General features: G+C 38.8%; 1 protein-coding gene across 1 annotated transcript in view; it reads right to left on the bottom strand.

The window, feature by feature from the left end:
- The window catches only part of becn1 (beclin 1, autophagy related), an 87785-nt gene that overhangs the window by 30671 nt on the left and 35727 nt on the right, over positions 1 to 21387 (bottom strand). The window contains exons 4-5 of the mRNA XM_056253636.1: positions 10305 to 10363; positions 3221 to 3311 (exon numbers count right to left, since the gene is read on the bottom strand). Coding sequence (XP_056109611.1) covers positions 3221 to 3311; positions 10305 to 10363 — 150 coding nt within the window. The remainder of the gene's footprint in view (positions 1 to 3220; positions 3312 to 10304; positions 10364 to 21387) is intronic.

Genomic DNA, 21387 nt, shown 5'->3' with positions numbered 1-21387 from the left:
CCTTTAGTGGCATTTTGCGTCTGCTGATACTGAAATTAATACGGATACCTGCTTACCTTTTGTTTTGTTTTTGATTTGGTTAAATATATTCACATTCTTCATGGTATCGTTTTCAGGGAAGAGAAGCTATTTTAGCGCATTTCATGATCATTTGATGTTTCCACTGAAGTTTTGTAGAATTCCGTTCACATGTTGATCTGGTTACTGTGAAAAGTGTCACACGCTGGGCACTCGCTGCTGCTTCAGCCATCATAGAAATGTCCAAATAAAAATGTGTTCAACAAGCTGATAGAAGTTGATCCATTTCTTTTTCGGAAAGGTTTTTTTTATTGTTGTCATTGTAAATATTCACTTTCCCATATGGCCACGGAGGAGAATCGGAGAGGGTCACATTCAGCGGACAGATTGTATTTTATGTATTTATTTTAACAAATGACAATCAAAATCAAATCCATAGAAGCTTGTGAACAGTTTTGAAGTGGCTGCGTGCAAGTTCTGCTAATTCACAAGCAGAGAGTCATACTCGCAAATGTAATGTTAATTATTGAACCAAACAAAATACAAAACCTTCAAAAACACTTAGCAATGTGATTGTTTTATTGAGTGATAGGCAGTGGGTTTAATCAGTGACATTATTACTAGATTTGCTATCCGCCGTCTTCCCGTCACCTCCCCAACCTGCTTCCCATAGTGTTTTACATGTAGAAAAGGTGAAAAAGCGTATAAACTGTCCAGTTCTCTCACTGAACGATGATGTGAGTTCCTATGGCAATTCTCGATGCAGCATGAATGACCTACAATGGCGACATTTTTCACAATCATGACAGAAAATCAAATACTGCCCTAAACTCACAAGCATAAAGGCAGCGTGATATTAACAAACCAGACCCAACTCAACACGGTGTGAAGTCAGCTTTACAATCTCTTTATCTACCGCCTCAATGGCATGCAAGTATTTCAGTAGAAAAATTGCTCCTCTTCATACTATAAGGATCATGTCCAACATATGTTGTGATTTTCTGTTTATATCTTTCTAAACCAGTACAGTACGGACTTTCATCCATCTTGTCCATTCTACTTTTCACTTCCTGCCCTCCATCTGACCCTGACTCTTTTGTGGTCTGCCCTAGGCTTGATTTGGCAGCCCGAGATCATGAAGCCGTTGCTTTTACTACAATCTTGGCAAAATGGGCAATACTTCTTAAAGGGATAGTTCACCCAAAAATGCAAATGACCCCATGATTTACTCACCCTCAAGCCATCCTAGGTGTATATGACATTCTTCTTTCAGACGAATACAATCGGAGTAATATTAAAAAATGTCCTGGCTCTACCAAGCTTTAAAATGGCAGTGAATGGCCGGTTTCTGTTTTGAAGTCCATAAAAGTGTATCCATCCATGATAAAAGTAACCCACACAGCTCTGGGGGGCTAATAAAGGCCTTCTGAAGTGAAGCGATGAGTTTGTGTAAGAAAAATGTCCATATTTAAAACTTTATCGACTAAAATAACTAGCTTCTGGCAGACGGCCTACGCAAGTTGACTTACGCCAAAGATTTTTTAATATAACTCCGATTGTTTTCGTCTGACAGAAGAATGTCATGTACACCTAGGATGGTTTGAGGATGAGTAAATCATGGGGTAATTTCATTTTTGGGTGAACTATCCCTGGAAGCATGCATCCCCAGGTGGATACAGGAAATTGTTTTACTGTATTAGACTTGAAAAGTTAAGATGCTCACTTTCTGGTTCACTTAAATCATTGCAAGACCTGGGTCCCTTCTTAATTTACATCAAACATTTACCTTAAAGACCTGTAACTGACAACAATACATAATTCTCATAATACATAATTCTCGCCTATTAGAGGGAACTTTTTTTTTAATAAATATTATTTATTTTCTTAATTTAGTTTTTTTTTTTTTTTACTTTGAACACTTGAGTTATTTCGATTGGGTGTTCATGGAAGAGATTAATAATGGACAATGTTTTGACATTAAACAGGCAACGTGCACCACAGGATAGATACTCTTTAAATCGCTCGTAGGAGGTATGAGAATGAATTTTTCATCCAATTCTGTTATATCATAGTTAAGTCTGATTGGAGTATGTGGGTAACAAATCTTGATCCAGGGCCAGGGCCCTTAGGGAAGATCCTTTAGGCTCTCCTGGCCTCGGGGCCCCCTGTACACAGTTTTTACATAATTTATGGATTATGACAGTAATCAAGGTAAAAATAATTACAGCTTGTAAAGGGTCAGTGGTGTTTATAGACAGTGGTGTTTATAGGCATCATACACTACAAGCACAGATACTTTGAGATAGAAAATGTTCACTGATTGACAAATTTAGAATGTTTTCATTTTTTTATTTGTATTTTTGTGTTTATTAATTCTAAATAGATCTGTATAGTAGCTAATTGTGCAGTCAGGTCAAAGTGGCTGGTATAGTGGTCTTTTGGCATGTTCAAGTGGTCTTGTTTGGTATCGCACCTTGACTTGTAGTAATTCGTATAAAAAAGCTCTAATTAAAGCATAACATTATTTTTTCCCCCTCAGTTTCTGCTGTTGCACTGTATACATTGTGATTTATGTAAATTCAAGCCTTTTAAATCACATATATTCTACTTCAGGAAGTCTACCCCCATGAAGTTGTGGGGGTGCTGGTTAAGGGTTTAAACCATAATTGGGGGGACACACTTAACAACAATCTGAAACGTTTTAAGACTGAACTGAACATACTCACAGACTGTTTCCAATGACTGGAGCAGATTTTAAACAGACTGAACGCAACTGTCTCTGACTTCACGCGTTTGGGTATGATCAGTCAAAAGTACCAAATTACATTCATAATCTGCCTTACAGTCATTAAGTGTGTCCCTGGCTTAAGAGGTTAAATAATAACAAAAACTTCATACTGGAGTCAAAAAATAAACTGAATTATGCATGTCATCCTTCAACTGCTTTTTGTTCCAATCATTGATTCATAATGTCAACTGCAATCAAATTTTTATAGATCAGTGAACTCAACTCAAACTAATAAATCATCTGCTTTATTGTACCTTTTTTGTGTCTGCCAAGAACATACATTTTTATACATCAGTGAAATCAACTCAAACTAATAAATAATCTGCTTTATTGTACCTTTTTTGTGTCTGCCAAGAACATAAATGTAAATATGAAATTGTGTAGAATAGTGCTATTTTGTATGCGAGTCCATACTTTCAGCCTGCGACTTAAGTTCTCCATAGTTCCTCCATCTGAAGCTTCTCCAATAAGAGTGAAACTATTTGTGCTTTCAGTTGACATCATCCTAAAGAACACAAACAGCTCATTAATATACTACCATAAATTTGTCATATTTACTTTCAACTCAGTATGTTTATGTTACAGTTGTTCTATGCATATAACAGAATAAACAGGGGAAAAAAATATAAACCAGATCTATACAATTGTGGATTAACTGAGAATCACAATTCTCTTACGATTCTTAGGAAACATATTCATTTCAGTGATTTACAGAACTGTAATATTATACTATTAAAAGAAAATAACATGCAGGATATGTGGATGTTTCAGTTAAAACGACCTAAAACTAAAAACGAACTGTATAAAAATAACTATAAATGGCAATATGTGAGACAGAATACTTCAATTTTAAATATATATATTTTTTTAAATCTGTATAATGAGTGAGTTGTAGGTCTGTGTTTTATTGGTTGCCGTGTTTGTCCCCCTCCCTGCTTCCCACCCTCTTCCTTCCCACCTTTCCACAGTCTAAAGTAAGGATTATGCATTAAACATTTGAATGGTTTATTAATAAAGTGTTTTCTGTCAGTTTTCGGTATGAGACGCGCTCCAGTTCACGCGCAGGCGCCTCCGTGTCCTAATTATTTTGTCTACTATATTTGCTTCTTATTCCTATTAATCCAGGGAATTTGTTGATGAAACATTGATTAAAATTAAGATACAATTTATACAAAACGAAATTCACTTTAAAGAAAGGCTTTCTACAAAACAAAACTTAATAAGTGGTCAAAATTATGTCTGACCCATTCCAAATGTTTTCGATATATTGGGCATCTTATGATCCTTACTCATCTCATGCGGTTCCCTTTTCATATAGATCATCAACAGATGAAATAAAAAAAATAGCATTATATTATTTAAACGTATATGAAACGTATGTTTTGTTTGAGTTTTTTAACTTATAGGCCTATTTAAGCGTCACCACCCCGCTCTGCTTTATTTACGCACATGCTCTGGTGTGTGGCCTATACATGCATGCAAAAATAATATGAAACACACAACCATGAATGTTGAAAATATGTCCATGATTTTCTTTGTGTGTGTGTGTGTGTGTGTGTGTGTGTGTGTGTGTGTGTGTGTGTGTGTGTGTGTGTGTGTGTGTGTGTGTATGTGTGTGTGTGTGTGTGTGTGTGTGTGCGCGTGTGTGCGCAAGTGCCAAAACCTTTATCAAGTTTTGTACCATACTGATGAATTAAATTCTAAAAAAAACTAAACAAAATTTTTCGGTCAAAAATGACAGAAGAGCATCAGGGGTTAAAAAACAAATAGGCATGAAATGACACGTATTGGGAAAAACAATTGGGATTTTTTTTCATTCATGAATACTTTTTTTTTAGGTTTCAGGATTTTTTTTTTAACCAAACTTTGTATAAAAATGATTCTCAACTATGTTATGAAAGATATAACGGAATTAATTAATATACCATTTTACTTCATGCAATATGTGGGTAAAATGACCATAAATGGTTAATGCCATTCAATACACTATCTAATTTGCATATGAATGTGTTCTTGGGGCAACATGTTATGAAAAAAGAAGTGTAATAATGGGAGTAATAACTGGCAACATAATATAATAATAATAATATAATATTTCATAGGAATTTGTGATTTATTTTCCTATTCACTTGTGTCTCCCAGAATGCCTGATCAGGTGAAGAACATTCCTGGGGCCTGATGTATAAACGTTGCGTACGCATTTTTCCACGCACCTATCGGGATTTATAAAAAATAAACTTGGCGTAAATAAGTGCGCACCATAAGGATGCTCTTGACCGTGTGTACGCACTCTTTTAGAAGAGTATGTGTTTTGGCGACACCAACTGGCCCAAATAGCAATAACTATTTAAAATGAAAAACTTCTAAATTATCCTATTACATCACCCAATAAATCAAATTGCATCAACCTGAATTATCATTATCAGCATTCTTAACCAGGTGCAAATACTATTTTTTTTGTAATGAATGGGCTATAAAAAGGTATGTGCGTATATAACATATCATCATAATGGATGCTCTAGCGCTGTTAGAAGACCTTGCTAATGACGCTCTACGGAGGGAGCGTGTTTTCAGAGACCGTGAAGATTTCCTTGCTCATGATGATGATTGGCTCATGAGCCGATTTCGATTCCCAAGAGCCATCCTCTTGGAATTGTGTTCTGAATTACGGCCAGTAACATGAACTGAGAAGTTACAACATTTTTATATTCAATAAATATACATATTTGTTGTGGATGTGATGCTTTTGAACATTTTTCCTCTGGCATGCTGTCTGTGTTTTAATGTGTTAACTACATAGATAATTGCTTATCATGATAGCAGATTGTCTGAGAAAATGGTTTCGTGCAAATAATGCACAACAAGGTCTATCTGTTTCCATTAAAAATATAAATCAATTAAAATACTATTTGGCCAGTGGAAAAGATTGAGAAAAACTTTCTCTGAAATGCATTTTGCACTATTTTTATTTATTTATTTAAAAAACAAGGGAAGGATGGTCTACTAAATGATTTTTATTAATGTAATGTGACGGCACATCCGTATTTCATATTTTCCTAATGTCTTGTACCGTTAAACATGTTATCATGTGGATGAATAATCATATGCAAATGATATGCAGATGAGGATATGCATAGTAAAACTAGGCGTTATAATCTCCATATATGGTTATTTCGGGGTGGAGACGCATGTGCACACAATCTTCCGCTGACTGGGATTTATAAAGTGAATTCTGCGCAGGTTCTGGCGTACGCACGGTTTTATAAGTCTGAATATTTTTTTGCGTACGTCATTTTTGGCTTTCGGGCGCACGTACACTTTTAGTAAGGATTCTACGCACAGTTTTATAAATGAGGCCCCTGGTGTCTCTACAGTGGACATGTATGACATCAATGCCCTGTTTCATTACAAAAAGTAATTTTGATTAGAAACCCCATAACCTTTTCCTGAGATGTTGATTTATGACAAACAATTTGAAAAATAGTCAGGTTTAAATGATAATTACAAAATATTATCATATTTCCATAAGAGTGCTAAATTTTATCACTAAATTAATGTCAGTCATTTTTAAAGACCAAGGAGAAGTTGTTGACAGTGAAACCTCCAAACATTTGGTCTCTCTGAAAAGCCCTGAATGTGCTCTTTACAGGACAGACTTAAATTAAAACTGTGACATGTATGGTATAATGTCCACTACAGTGGACAAAAGTCTATTCCTCCGTCCCAGGAGGATATTATAACATACGATATAGTTAAGCAATATCACACAAGCAAAAATGCAATTTTTGTAATAAAATATTCAAAAACCACTTGCACAGTGTGAAATATTTCATGTAGTTGTGTAGTTACATTATCCCAGGGATTTGTAAATCCAGAGAAATTCCAGTTTTAAATAATGGCTTGTCCCTTGTCATTGTCATTTATCAATTACGTAATATCCGGATCTATGTATACATATCTATGATACAATATCTCGCACGCCGCTGTTGTAATATCCGGATCTATGTATACATATTTATGATACAATATCTTGCACGCCGCTGTTGTGTCGTTCAGTCATCATGGGTTAGGGTTAGCTTCGTCTTTGGGTTATTAGCTTTGTCTTTGTTATTGTTTTGAAAATGCGACCTCTAGCGGCGAAAAAAAAAGACAGATTGTACCTTTAAATATAAAAAAAAGAAAAATATAAGTAAATATTTATTTTATACAAAAAGCTGAATGAACAAGTTAATATTAAGTGACTTTAATTTTAGACACAGTATCATCTGTTTTTGCTATTATTCAGCAATAGTTCCTAACAAAGCCACAGCAGAACTTGCACATCCAAGAGCAACACTTATTGGAGTTTCTGAATGAAACTGTGTCTTGAACAAATCTGGTGAGAAAAAGCTAAATATCAATTCAAGATCCTAGTCAGTCACTTGCTTCATTCCTGAATAATTATCCGCCACTTTGAACGAACTGGTTGAATGAATAGCTGCTTTTTCACTATCAGGCCAGTGCAAGCCAGGGCTATCAATGGGCCAGGCGGGGCCAATTGCCTTGGACCTCGATATGCGAGGCCAAAATCAAGCTGTGTTTCCACTGTAGGGCCAGTAGTCTCGCAGCACTACCCTAAAGCCCACCCTTAACAAGCCTCAGTGGAACAAACGTTGCTCAACCCCACCATTTTACTGGCAAGTAGAAACTTGCAAAGAACAGTTAATATTAAAGGGGTCATATAATGCCATTTTTGTACAAGCTAATATGATTCTTTAGGGTCTAAATTAAAAGTTTGTAATATACTTTAATTAAAAATTCTCATTAGTATTGTAAGAAAACAGTTATTTTACCTGGTCAAAAACAGCTCTGTTTTCAGCAAGCCGTTTCAGTGCATATACCTTTAAATGATCATGAGCTGTGCTCACTCCGCCCCTCTGTTCTGTGCGTACACGTTTGTAACACAATAACCATAACGCGTTGTTCATTATAAACGTGGGATTATGAATTATATTGAGAACGTCGTACATAGAAAACATGCCGTAATGTACCCTGAGTGTAAACCTTAGACTCATTCATCGTGAAGCGATTTGCAAAGATATAAATATTAATATAAAGGTTAATAAAACGTTACACTCACTTCAGTTGTTCTAGAGGTTCAGCAGGAACACGAATAGCTGGTACCGATCCTTTATTCAGGAGTAGCTTCTTAGCAAAACCAGCTTTATACTGACCCTCGTTTATAAAGCAGTCTGCTGAGAAATGATTCGCGCAAACATGAGAGCATTGACGTTGCTCGTGGGGAATATTCCCTTCGAAAACAAACTCAGCCACTGCGTCTTCAGCGGTTCGGATTTGGGAACATTAAAATGACTGCTGTGTTCGTTATTGCACCCAAGAACAGAACACCAATCGCTTAGACGCCATTCTGCGCATAGACAGTGCTCCAGCATATCAACAATGACCGCGCCGGTCCGCGCAGACTATGATTGACAGCTGGCTCACGAGCGAGGGCGGTTCTGTGTTGAAACCCGGCTATCAATCAACAATCGCGGGAGGGGCGTCCGATTGAACGGCTCGATTTGAGGCAGGGGAAAACATATAAGGAGATTAAAACAAAAACACTGGATGGATTTTTATCATTATATGATGGTTGTGTACAGGCACTGCCAACACACATTTCAGTACAATCAACTTGAAAAAGTGCATGTACCATTATATGACCCCTTTAAGAGAAAAGCAGATTTCATACATTTCATGACTTGCAAAACTCCAATTTGAAGTCAGTTTGCTTCATGCATTCAGGTATATATTTAGACATTAAAAAGATTTTATTTTTTGAAAAATTGTGCCCTTTTAATTTTGAACATTTATTTTAGGTTTGTATATATATATTTGCAATAATTCTAGCCAGCAAAGTAGACAACAGGAAAAAATATTAACAAATAAAACATTGAAGAATATGTATTTGAATATGCTAATTTATATTCAGAATATAAAAATGCTGTTACAGTTCTAAAAATGTTGTTTTACTTTAATCATTCAGTTTGAAGGGGTCCCCCAATTTCCCATTCATTCCTATGACTGGTCAAATTGACCCACGAGGAGAGGATTAAGTACTACTTTGGAGTAATCTCATAACATTATTTACGCAATTGTAATTGCAGTGTAAATGCAGTCAGTGTAAATGTGTAAAAAAAAAAAAAAAAAGTCTGGAAATAAATCTAAATGTTACTTTAGCTTCTTATGTGAAATAAGACTATATATATAAATAATGTTTTGGCTAGACTAGATGACATATGATTAAAATGTCTACAGTTTTCAGTGAGTAAAATGTTAATATGACTTAACGTGACTACAATATGACTAAATTCATTAATAAAAACTAGACCAAAATATTTAAGATTTTCTGTGACTAAGATAAGACTAAAATGCCCAAACTTTCAGGGTCGGGGTACCCTGCTGGATGAAACATCTAGTGAGGTGGAAAACCCAGCCAGGTCCCACACTGAACAAGTTGTGTCCGCACCGTCGCTACCTGTACATTTACCGGCAGCTTGGGAATCGAAATCCTATTCTGGAATCACATACTCAGGAATCAGATACTTGATATAAAATTAAAAAAATTCTAATTACGCTTATCCATTACTGTGTGCACAATAAATGTGACTTTCAACTGAGAAGATGCACTCGACATCTCATTTAGTGCGCGAATACTGAACTTAATTGAGTTCTCTTGCGCTTGAACAGACAAATACACACAAAATTGTTAAAATATCCTCATAAAGTCAGTGATCTAGACTGAATAACTTGTGTAACTTTAATAAGGATTAAGGATTTTATTTATAAAAAGAAAACTATATGCCGTGTTATTTGATTTCTTGCACTTTGTTCAGTTGTATTTTTTTGCTACTGATGTTTACTTTTCTTATTAACTGTCTTCATTGATGTTTGAAATATATATTAGTAAGATGTTTTTGCTTATATATTTGTTGAAACCTATAGGCAAAGTTCCTTGTGTAAGTGTTCTTGAGGCTGCTGAGTTTGGCTTGTGGTCTTCAGCTGTAACGAAATGTTTTGCAAAAAAGACACAGCATAAATATATTTGATATCTAAATGTTTAAATTATTTATTTATTTTTATCTTATTGGAATAGAAAGTGAGAATCGAAAGGAATCAGAATTCTTTTTTTCCCCACTTAATTCTGTTTGGTATTACTATTGTTCAATTCAAAGTAAAATGCAATGGTGGGGTGGGGGGTTTCATGTCCTGACTTTGCTTAGAGACCCCAAAATGGTAAACCTGCCCCATGTCACAAAAAAAGTAGACTATTTTTGTGCCAGCAAGTTGTGCCAGCAAGTAATGCCAGCTTTTTCAACTGGCTACCACCACAAGTATGAGTCATACCTGTGGGAAACAATATTGTTTTGATCAAGATCGTAATATTTTAAAGGTTAATCATGCAGTTCTTTCCAGAACACATGTGAAAGTGTAAAAACAGGTGTTAGGGTAATCATACCTTGCAGGTGGGATGTATTTCCGAGCCACACCATCCTGTTTGCTCTCCAAAAAGGTCTCCTAAAACAACACACAATTTTATATAATTACAAATTTAATAGATTCTAATCCACAAATATTTTTGTAACATTAATTAAAAAACTAGAAGAGTAAAGATTGTAAACAAACTTTGATGTTAGTTTGAAAAAGATGTTTGCCATGTTGTTCTGGGCGGTTGCTAGGCGGTTGCTATGGTAACCATATGTCATGCCAATGTCAGAAGTTGACGCACAGTGGCTTCTCTTAAGCCGGGCATACACTGTGCAAATTCCGTCAGATTTTGAGCCGATTTCCAAATAGGACAACTTTTTTTTTTTAAACTCTTTTTAATCGGGCCAAATTTCAGCTTCATCGTGCGTCGTTTGTCGTGCAGTGAACAGAGGGAAACGAGAAGCGATTAACCTCTCCCAACTGGCATTAGGATGGTCGGATGAATTTCTGACATGTCAGGAATTTTGGTCAGCCCTAGAGAGGGTATGGCACAGTTGAAGCAGAGCTATGAGCTGATTGCCCTAAACGCAGTGTTTTCTTCCCTCACTGCGCCTGCGAGGAAACAGAAATTTAAACCATTTCATCTTTAAAGCAGTAAAAATAAACACAAAAAGGGAGAGCTAGAAGTTCTGTAGCAATCAAACTAACTGCAATTTAACAAACTGTTGCTTACCTCCAGTTCGTGTTGAAAAATGGATAAGCCATATTACCCACGTCTTCCAAGCCACCTGCGTGCAGCCTACAAATAGGCTATACGGGCGCCTCTTTAATTAATTAGGGCCCGAGCACCGATGGTGTGAGGACCCTCTTGGAATTGCTCTGTTTATTATTATTAGTAGGGCCCAAGCCTTGAAAAGGCGAAGGCCCTATTGTTTTCCTTAGGATTATTATTAGGGCCCAAGCCTTGAAAAGGCGAAGGCCCTATTGTTTTCCTTAGGAATATTAGGGCCCAAGCCTTGAAAAGGCGAAGGCCCTATTGTTTTCCTTAGGATTATTAGGGCCATAGCCTTGAAAAGGCGCAGAGCCCTATTGTTCTTCTTAGGATTGTTAGGGCGCAAGCCCTGAAAGGGCGCCTAAAGGATTATTAGTAACACCATACTAATACTGTGTTTGACCCCCTTTCGCCTTCAGAACTTCCTCAATTCTACGTGGCATTGATTCAACAAGGTGCTGAAAGCATTCTTTAGAAATGTTGGCCCATATTGATAGGATAGCATCTTGCAGTTGATGGAGATTTGTGGGATGCACATCCAGGGCACTGGGTTGAGATCTGATGACTGTGGGGGCCATTTTAGTACAGTGAACTCATTGTCATGTTCAAGAAACTAATTTGAAATGATTCGAGCTTTGTGACATGGTGCATTATCCTGCTGGAAGTAGCCATCAGAGGATGAGTACATGGTGGCCATAAAGGGACAGGGCTCCAGACTAACTTTTTGCCTTGGTTGCACTGGTGCGCCTAACTTTTTTATTTAGGTGCACCAGCACAAAATTTAGGTGCACTCAAATTTTTCCTCGTCTCGCGTCGCCTTTAACGCCACAATTTCAAGGTCACCTTTTTATCACGCTCCATATACATTCATATATATTATGTAAATGCTTTTAAACAAGAATAAGGTGTAGTTTTTTTTTTTTTTGAAGAACAATTATACTGTATATAAAAATATAAATCTTTAAAAAAAAAAAAAATTAAAGTGCTGTTTTTACATTGTTCAAGTTAGGGCAGGGAATTGACACAAATTTCACAATTCGATTCAATATTGATTATTTTGGATATCAGGTACAATACATGGCAAATTTTCTCAAGAAAAACAAATCTCAACTAATGCTGTAAACTGGGAGTCAGTTGTAGCCTATAGGCTTCATTAGCCTACTATAATATTGAAGGTAAAAATTACCTGATTTGTACACAAACACTTAAATTACACTTATTTATTTTTATAATAATAAAGTTATATGAAATATAAACATTTAAATGGTGGCTGCATAAAAACTTGCCAGATTTTTTTCAAACAACATGCATTCAATATTGAAAAACATTAAAAATTATAATGAATATGTAATATGGTGCATATATTAGGCAAAATGCTCCTCTAGAGTTAATTTTTCTAGCTAGCTAACGAGTTTATGGTAACTGGATATGTTTTTTTCTGAGGTAAATGTGACGTTACATGACATTGTTTACAAGCGTTTTACTGACGTCTTTCCACGGTTGAAACACTGATTGAGCGATTCCATGTGACATGATACGGATTTCGATAAGTTGTACTCTATCTTTTAACACACTTTCAGATGCTCGTTCATGTTTATTTGGCGCTGTAACTGGTATTGTTAAGGTGGAAGAGGAGATCATGTGCGCTCCGCGCTGCTGCTTCTCTTGAGCTGAGCTGAGCTAGAGCGATCTCACGCCACAGCATCAAAACACTATTTATGTTTTTGAATTTCGTAAGAAAATTGACCTAATTTGAAATCTGAGACTTTGTTTTATATCAATAGTAACAAAGCACAAAGATTATTGCGATTTATTGGATGGGATGCTCGCTACAATGTTCCATTCATTCATCAACTGAAAACAGCATAGCCCAACGGTTCGTAAAAATCAATGAGAATCGATTAAAATCGAGAAATCAATATTTTTTCCCTAGTTCAAGTAGCCTACATTTTTAAAAGTTTCTTCGTCGCCTGTTTTCTTGCGTTTATTTAGCTGATGCTGCTGATTGCCGTTACTGATTCTCTGGTCCTCAGGTGACAGATCGCAATTTATTTCAATCACACAGCACGGAGCATTTTAGTCCTACAGGAATATCTGAACCACAGCCAATCAGAGGCAAAGACCCGCCCAATCTCTATCTCTGATTGGTTTAGACCAAGATATGATCCAACCATGCGTGCAAGGAGAACAAAAGACTTGTTTGTGGAGAGGCAGCGAATGCGATCATGGGAGAACGTTAGGTGCACTGGTGCGACCTAGGAAAAATTCTCGTCGCACCCTTACAAATTTTGGTCGCACTCTAGAGCCCTGAGGGATGGACATGGTCAAAAACAATACTCAGGTAGGCCGTGGCATTTAAACGATGCCCAACTGGCACTAAGGGGCCTAAAGTGTGCCAAGAAAACATCCCCCACACCATTACACCACCACCACCAGCCTGCACAGTGGTAACAAGGCATGATGGATCCATGTTCTCATTCTGTTTACGCCAAATTCTGACTCTACCATCTGAATGTCTCAACAGAAATCGAGACTCATCAGACCAGGCAACATTTTTCCAGTCTTCAACTGTCCAATTTTGGTGAGCTCTTGCAAATTGTAGCCTCTTTTTCCTATTTGTAATCCACCTTTTAATAATCCACCTTTTTCTTATTTCCCTTAATCAACATGTGCTTTCAATACATTCCTGTTGTCTCTCGACAACGCTCTCTCATCATGCACAAAAGGCAGCGCAATACTGCTAATCTGCGCCCTATTCCCTCATCCTCACACTCACCTCTCACTCTTTCTATGGGTCTATGGAATTGTCAATCAGCAGTCAATAAAGCTGACTTCATTCCAGCCTTTGCATCTCATTCTACTCTTAATATCTTGGGCTTGACTGAGACCTGGATCCATCCAGAAGACTCAGCAACCCCTGCTGCTCTCTCTAACAACTTCTCTCTCTCACACCCCTCGCCAGTCGGGAAGGGGTGGGGGTACTGGTCTTCTCATTTCTAACAATTGGAAATACTCAACTCTCTCTTCTCTATGCAATAACTACTCATTTGAATACCATGCTATTACACTTACAACTCCCATTAAGATCCATATTTTAGGCATATATCGCCCCCCAGGTCAACTGGGAAGCTTTGTAGAGGAGCTGGATGTACTGCTTTCCTCTTTCTCTGAGGATGGCATCCCACTTGTAGTCTTTGGCGACTTCAACATTAATCTAGAGAAGCCGTATGCAACAGACTTCATCTCTCTCCTAGCCTCTTTCGATCTCCAACGGCTTATCACCACAGGTACTCACAAGTCAGCCAACCAACTGGACCTGGTTTACACACGCAACTGCATCACAGACAATATTTTGGTGAAACCTCTCAACGTTTCAGACCATTTCCTCATTACTTTCAATCTACAACTCACTACCCGTGCACCACCAACTCCCCTACCAGTTACTTTCAGACGAAACCTGCGCTCAATTTCTCCGTCCCATCTTTCCTCTGCTGTGTCATCATCTCTTCCCTCACCCTCGCATTTCTCATCTCTGGATGTGAATACTGCAACGGATACTTTATGCTCCATTCTAACCTCTTCTTTAGACAACATCTGCCCTCTCTCCTCCAGGCCACCACGCGCTACTCCCTCCAACCCCTGGTTATCTGAGGTTCTTCGTGAACACCGGACCAAACTCAGGGCAGCAGAGAGGAAATGGCGCAAATCAAAAGACACATCTGACCTCAGTAGGTATCAATCTCTGCTCTCTGCCTTTTCTGCTGATGTTCACACCGTAAAATCTTCATATTTCCAAATATTGGCATATTTCCAGGTCCTTCAGGGTCACATGGAGAGGTGAGGTATCCAAAGCACATCAACTGACCACAGGGGTTCCCCAGGGTTCAGTTCTTGGACCGCTCCTCTTCTCCATTTACACCACATCACTGGGACCCATCATACAGGCACATGGTTTCTCTTACCATTGCTATGCTGATGACACCCAGCTCTACCTCTCATTTCAACCAGATGATCCCACAGTAGCTGTACGGATCTCAAGCTGTCTGGCGGACATCTCGGCATGGATGAAGGAACATCACCTGCAGCTCAACCTGGCAAAGACTGAGCTTCTCATCCTCCCTGCCAATCTGTCTCTACAGCACGACTTCACTATCCAGCTAGATTCTTCCTCAATCACCCCATCAAGGTCAGTCAGAAATCTTGGAGTAATCTTTGATGATCAGCTGACCTTCACAGACCACATCACAAAGACAGCTCAATCATGCAGGTTTGCTATGCACAACATCAGGAAGATCATGCCTTTCCTAACTGAGCATGCAACACAACTTCTCGTCCAGGCCCTGGTCATTTCTAGGCTTGATTACTGCAATGCTCTTCTGGCTGGACTTCCATCATGTGCAACTAAACCTCTACAAATGATCCAGAATGCTGCAGCTCGTCTTGTCTTCAACGAGCCCAAAAGGGTCCACGTCACTCCTCTGTTCATCTCTCTGCACTGGCTACCACTCGCTGCTCGCATCAAGTTCAAGGTGTTGACACTTGCTTACAGACTGACCACAGGATCAGCTCCCTCCTACTTCCACTCACTACTACAAGTCTACATCCCTACCAGAAGCCTACGATCAGTCAATGAGCGACGGCTCGTGGTACCATCACAGAGAGCCTCAAAATCACTCTCCAGAACATTCTCATTCACGGTACCATGCTGGTGGAATGATCTGTCCAGTCTCATCCGGAATGCAGAATCCCTGACAGCATTCAAAAGACAACTGAAAACTCATCTCTTCTGTGAGCACTTAACATAAAAAAATAAAATAAAAAAAATTCTTTCCTTTAAATCCTTGCTTATCTGGCTTATGCTACTCCGAACAATGTCTGAACTTTGTATTTTGAGCGCTTCTTGCGTTGTTTTTGTCTCTTCACGATGACTCGCTTGGTTTAGTCCTCAGTTGTAAGTCGCTTTGGATAAAAGCGTCTGCTAAATGTAAATTTGTAGTGGAGATGAGTGGTACCCGGTGGGGTCTTCTGCTATTGTAGCCCATCCGCCTCAAGGTTGGCGTGTTGTGGCTTCACAAATGCTTTGCTGCATACCTCGGTTGTAACGAGTGGTTATTTCAGTCAAAGTTGCTCTTCTATCAGCTTGAATCAGTCGGCCCATTCTCCTCTGACCTCTAGCATCAACAAGGCATTTTCGCCCACAGGACTGCCGCATACTGGATGTTTTTCCCTTTTCACACCATTCTTTGTAAACCCTAGAAATGCGTGAAAATCCAAGTAACTGAGCAGATTGTGAAATACTCAGACCGGCCCGTCTGGCACCAACAACCATGCCACGCTCAAAATTGCTTAAATCACCTTTCTTTCCCATTCTGACATTCAGTTTGGAGTTCAGGAGATTGTCTTGACCAGGACCACACCCCTAAATGCATTGAAGCAACTGCCATGTGATTGGTTGATTAGATAATTTCATTAATGAGAAATTGAACAGGTGTTCCTAATAATTCTTTAGGTGAGTGTATGTATACTTTATTAGGTACCCCATGCAAGTAACGGGTTGGACCCCCTTTTGCCTTCAGAACTGCCTCAATTCTTCGTGGCATAGATTCAACAAGGTGCTGGAAGCATTCCTCAGGGAGTTTGGTCCATATTGACATGATGGCATCACACAGTTGCCGCAGATTTGTCGGCTGCACATCCATGATGCGAATCTCCCGTTCCACCACATCCCAAAGATGCTCTATTGGGTTGAGATCTGGTGACTGTGGAGGCCATTTTAGTACAGTGAACTCATTGTCATGTTCAAGAAACCAATTTGAAATGATTAGAGCTTTGTGACATGGTGGAAGTAGCCATCAGAGGATGGGTACATGGTGGCCATAAAGGGATGGACATGGTCAGAAACAATGCTCAGGTAGGCCGTGGCATTTAAACGATGCCCAATTGGCACTAAGGGGCCTAAAGTGTGCCAGGAAAACATCCCCCACACCATTACACCACCACCACCAGCCTGCACAGTGGTAACAAGGCATGATGGTTCCATGTTCTCATTCTGTTTACGCCAAATTCTGACTCTAACATCTGAATGTCTCAACAGAAATCGAGACTCATCAGACCAGGCAACATTTTTCCAGTCTTCAACTGTTCAATTTTGGTGAGCTCTTGCAAATTGTAGCCTCTTTTTCCTATTTGTAGTGGAGATGAGTGGTACCCGGTGGAGTCTTCTGCTGTTGTAGCCCATCCGCCTCAAGGTTGTGCGTGTTGTGGCTTCACAAATGCTTTGCTGCATACCTCGGTTGTAACGAGTGGTTATTTCAGTCACTGTTGCCCTTCTATCAGCTCGAACCAGTCTGGCCATTCTCCTCTGACCTCTGGCATCAACAAGGCATTTCCGCCCACAGAACTGCCGCTCACTGGATGTTTTTTCTTTTTCGGACCATTCTCTGTAAACCCTAGAGATGGTTGTGCGTGAAAATCCCAGTAGATTAGCAGTTTCTGAAATACTCAGACCAGCCCTTCTGGCACCAACAATCATGCCACATTCAAAGTCACTCAAATCACCTTTCTTCCCCATACTGATGCTCGGTTTGAACTGCAGGAGATTGTCTTGACCATGTCTACATGCACTGAGTTGCCGCCATGTGATTGGCTGCTTAGAAATTAAGTGTTAACGAGCAGTTGGACAGGTGTACCTAATAAAGTGGCCGGTGAGTGTGTATATATATATATATATATATATATATATATATTAGGGGTGTGCAAAGCAGCCGGTATTTGTATCTGTATTTGTATTTGTTGAGGGGGGAAAAGTATTTGTATTTGTATTCGAGTAAAATTCAAAATAGGCGTAAAATCCCGTTTTTTTGCATTACACTTCTAATTTACGTTATAGTGTAAGTATTCTTTAATTATATCCATTATAATAATTATGGATATGCAATATTCGTTGATGTTTTTCTATAAATCCAGCAACATGTAACAAGTACGTCATTGAAAAGAAAATAACAGCCATTACCTCATCCATGGTTAAACCAACAACGAATAAAATACCATTGTGAACATTATGAACCCCACCACCACCCGTCCTTGTTGGAGGACGCTGAACAGACAGAATAAGTAATAAGGGATAATGTAACTTATAGCGTTGATTATGAGCCCGACGCGAAGCGGAGGGGTCTTGAATCAGCTTGAAGGGGTTGTATTCGTTATAACAACCGCCTCGCTATACATTATCCCGCTTATTACATGGCTACCTACCAAATAAATCAATAATTTGACTCAAAATATTGATCTAAAAAGGGAGTTTATTGATTTAAAAACGATTGTATTGCTTCCGCTAAAGAAAATAGTCCGTTCCGTCTCTACGTTTAGAATCCATGGCAACGCTCTGTTTTTCATGGCAACGGTGTGTTATACTTAGCAGCTATTTCTTAATAACAGACCGCATTCTACATTAGAATTCAACCAAGCCATGTAATAAAAACAACCGAGCTAACAGTCTACGTAAACAGAGCGAACATGAGAGCATCCGACTGCAGACGTCAATAATGCAGTTTAATGGAATAATCTCCCGATCAAACTCCGCTTCCCGAAAGTTATAAACTGCCTCCGGAACCCAGTTAAGGTATAAAAATCTATTCAACAAAAATAGTGATGCAGTTAAGTGTTTTTTCGCTCAGCCGAGCGTAAATTTTATGTCTGTTGCTGTGTGGAGCAGCCTGTGTCAGTCACCTCTTCCTGAATGTCACTCACTCACTCACTCACTCATCCGTGCATGCACTGAGGTCTCGTGAGGAAACGCAGCTTTTTGATATAAAGTTTTTCTTGTTCCCGAATACAAATATTTTTTAAAGTATTTGTTCGAAATAAGTATTCGTAAAAAAACACGTTATTTGTGCCTTTCCGAATACCGTATTCGGGTTCGGCTCCACCCCTAATATATATATATATATATATATATATATATATATATATATATATATATATATATATATATATATATATATATATATATATACACAGTGGGGAGAACAAGTATTTGATACACTGCCGATTTTGCAGGTTTTCCCACTTACAAAGCATGTAGAAGTCTGTAATTTTTATCATAAGTACTCTTGAGTGACGGGATCTAAAACAAAAATCCAGAAAATCACATTGTATGATTATAATTCATTTGCATTTTATTGCATGACATAAGTATTTGATCACCTACCAACTAGTAAGAATTCCGGCTCTCACAGACCTGTTAGTTTCTCTTTAAGCAGCCCTCCTGTTCTCCACTCATTACCTGTATTAACTGCACCTGTTTTAACCCGTTACCTGTATAAAAGACACCTGTCCACACACTCAATCAAACAGACTCCAACCTCTCCACAATGGCCAAGACCGGAGATCTGTGTAAGGACATCAGATAAAATTGTAGACCAGCAAAAGGCTGGGATGGGCTACATGACAATAGGCAAGCAGCTTGGTGAGAAGGCAACAACAGTTTGCGCAATCATTAGAAAATGGAAGTTCAAGATGGCGGTCAATCTCCCTCGGTCTGGGGCTCCATGCAAGATCTCACCTCGTGGGGCATCAATAATCATGAGGAAGGTGAGGGATCAGCCCAGAACTACACGGCAGGACCTGGTCAATGCCCTGAAGAGAGCTGGGACCACAGTCTCAAAGAAAACCATTAGTAACACACTACGCCGTCAAGGATTAAAATCCTGCAGCGCACCTATGGTCCCCCTGCTCAAGCCAGCGCATGTCCAGGCCCGTCTGAAGTTTGCCAATGACCATCTGGATGATCCAGAGGAGGAATGGGAGATGGTCATGTGGTCTGATGAGACAAAAATAAAGCTTTTTGGTCTAAACTCCACTCGCCGTGTTTGGAGGAAGGAGGATGAGTACAACCCCAAGAACACCATCCCAACCGTGAAGCATGGAGGTGGAAACATCATTCTTTAGGGATGCTTTTCTGCAAAGGGGACAGGAAGACTGCACCGTATTGAGGGGAGGATGGATGGGGCCATAAATCGCGAGATCTTGGCCAGCAACCTCCTTCCCTCAGTAAGAGCATTGAAGATGGGTCGTGGCTGGGTCTTCCAGCATGACAATGACCCGAAACACACAGCCAGGTCAACTAAGGAGTGGCTCCGTAAGAAGCATCTCAAGGTCCTGGAGTGGCCTAGCAAATCTCCAGACCTGAACCCAATAGAAAATCTTTGGAGGGAGCTGAAAGTCCGTATAGCCCAGCGACAGCCCCGAAACCTGAAGGATCTGGAGAAGGTCTGTATGGAGGAGTGGGCCAAAATCCCTGCTGCAGTGTGTGCAAACCTGGTCAAGAACTACAGGAAACGTATGTTCTCTGTAATTGCAAACAAAGGTTTCTGTACCTAATATTAAGGTCTGCTTTTCTAAACGATCAAATACTTATGTCATGCAATAAAATGCAAATGAATTACTTAAAAATCATACAATGTGATTTTCTGGATTTTTGTTTTAGATTCCGTATCGCACAGTTGAAGAGTACCTATGATAAAAATGACAGACTTCTAAATGCTTTGTAAGTGGGAAAACCTGCAAAATCGGCAGTATATCAAATACTTGTTCTCCCCACTGTGTGTGTGTATATATATATATATATATATATATATATATATATATATATATACATATACCTCGATTCATATGGATTAGTTTTATGATCTCTTTATGAACTTTTTGAAGCATCAAAGTGGTAGTTGCGTAGCGGTCAATGGAGGAACACAAAGCTCTCAGATTTAAAAAAGATCTTCATTTGTGTTCCGAAGATAAACAAAAGTTTGTAAAAGGTGAGTAAATAATGACAATTGCTGCTGTGGGTTCTTTGGGTTCTTCCGGAGGGTGAGTCCTCCGCGGGAAGTTTAAAAGGTTAACTTGAAAGCAAAGTTGCCGAAAATCAAGAAGATGCAGTCTCATCCGAATGAAAGGAAAATGGGTGAAGGGAAGAATGAGCATAGATGAGCTAGTGTCATTGTCCTTTAAAGACAAATAAGTCCACACCTATTTTGGGTGAAATGACCAACAGTAGGTATGAAATTTTAGCGGGAGAGAGTTTACTTTGTCTCCTTCTGACAGCCTAATTTGCATGTTTTATGATGTTTGTCAGAATTGGTAGTTTTTACCCCAAAGGATGGTCAAAATAATATAATGCATTTGATCGTAACATACTATACATCATTAATTAAGGCATACAGAGAGGAACCTTTTAATACCAAATACGATAGAATGGAAAGACATTAAAGGAGTGAAACATTCTCACATAAGAATATAAGCATTTACAATTGAACTAACAACTAAAATGTTGTAACTAGGCTAA

Source organism: Rhinichthys klamathensis, unplaced genomic scaffold (assembly GCF_029890125.1).
Source record: "Rhinichthys klamathensis goyatoka isolate OS25496 unplaced genomic scaffold, OSU_Roscu_1.1 h1tg000108l_1, whole genome shotgun sequence".
NCBI classification, from domain to species: domain Eukaryota; kingdom Metazoa; phylum Chordata; class Actinopteri; order Cypriniformes; family Leuciscidae; genus Rhinichthys; species Rhinichthys klamathensis.
This window is presented reverse-complemented; position numbering and strand designations above follow the sequence as displayed.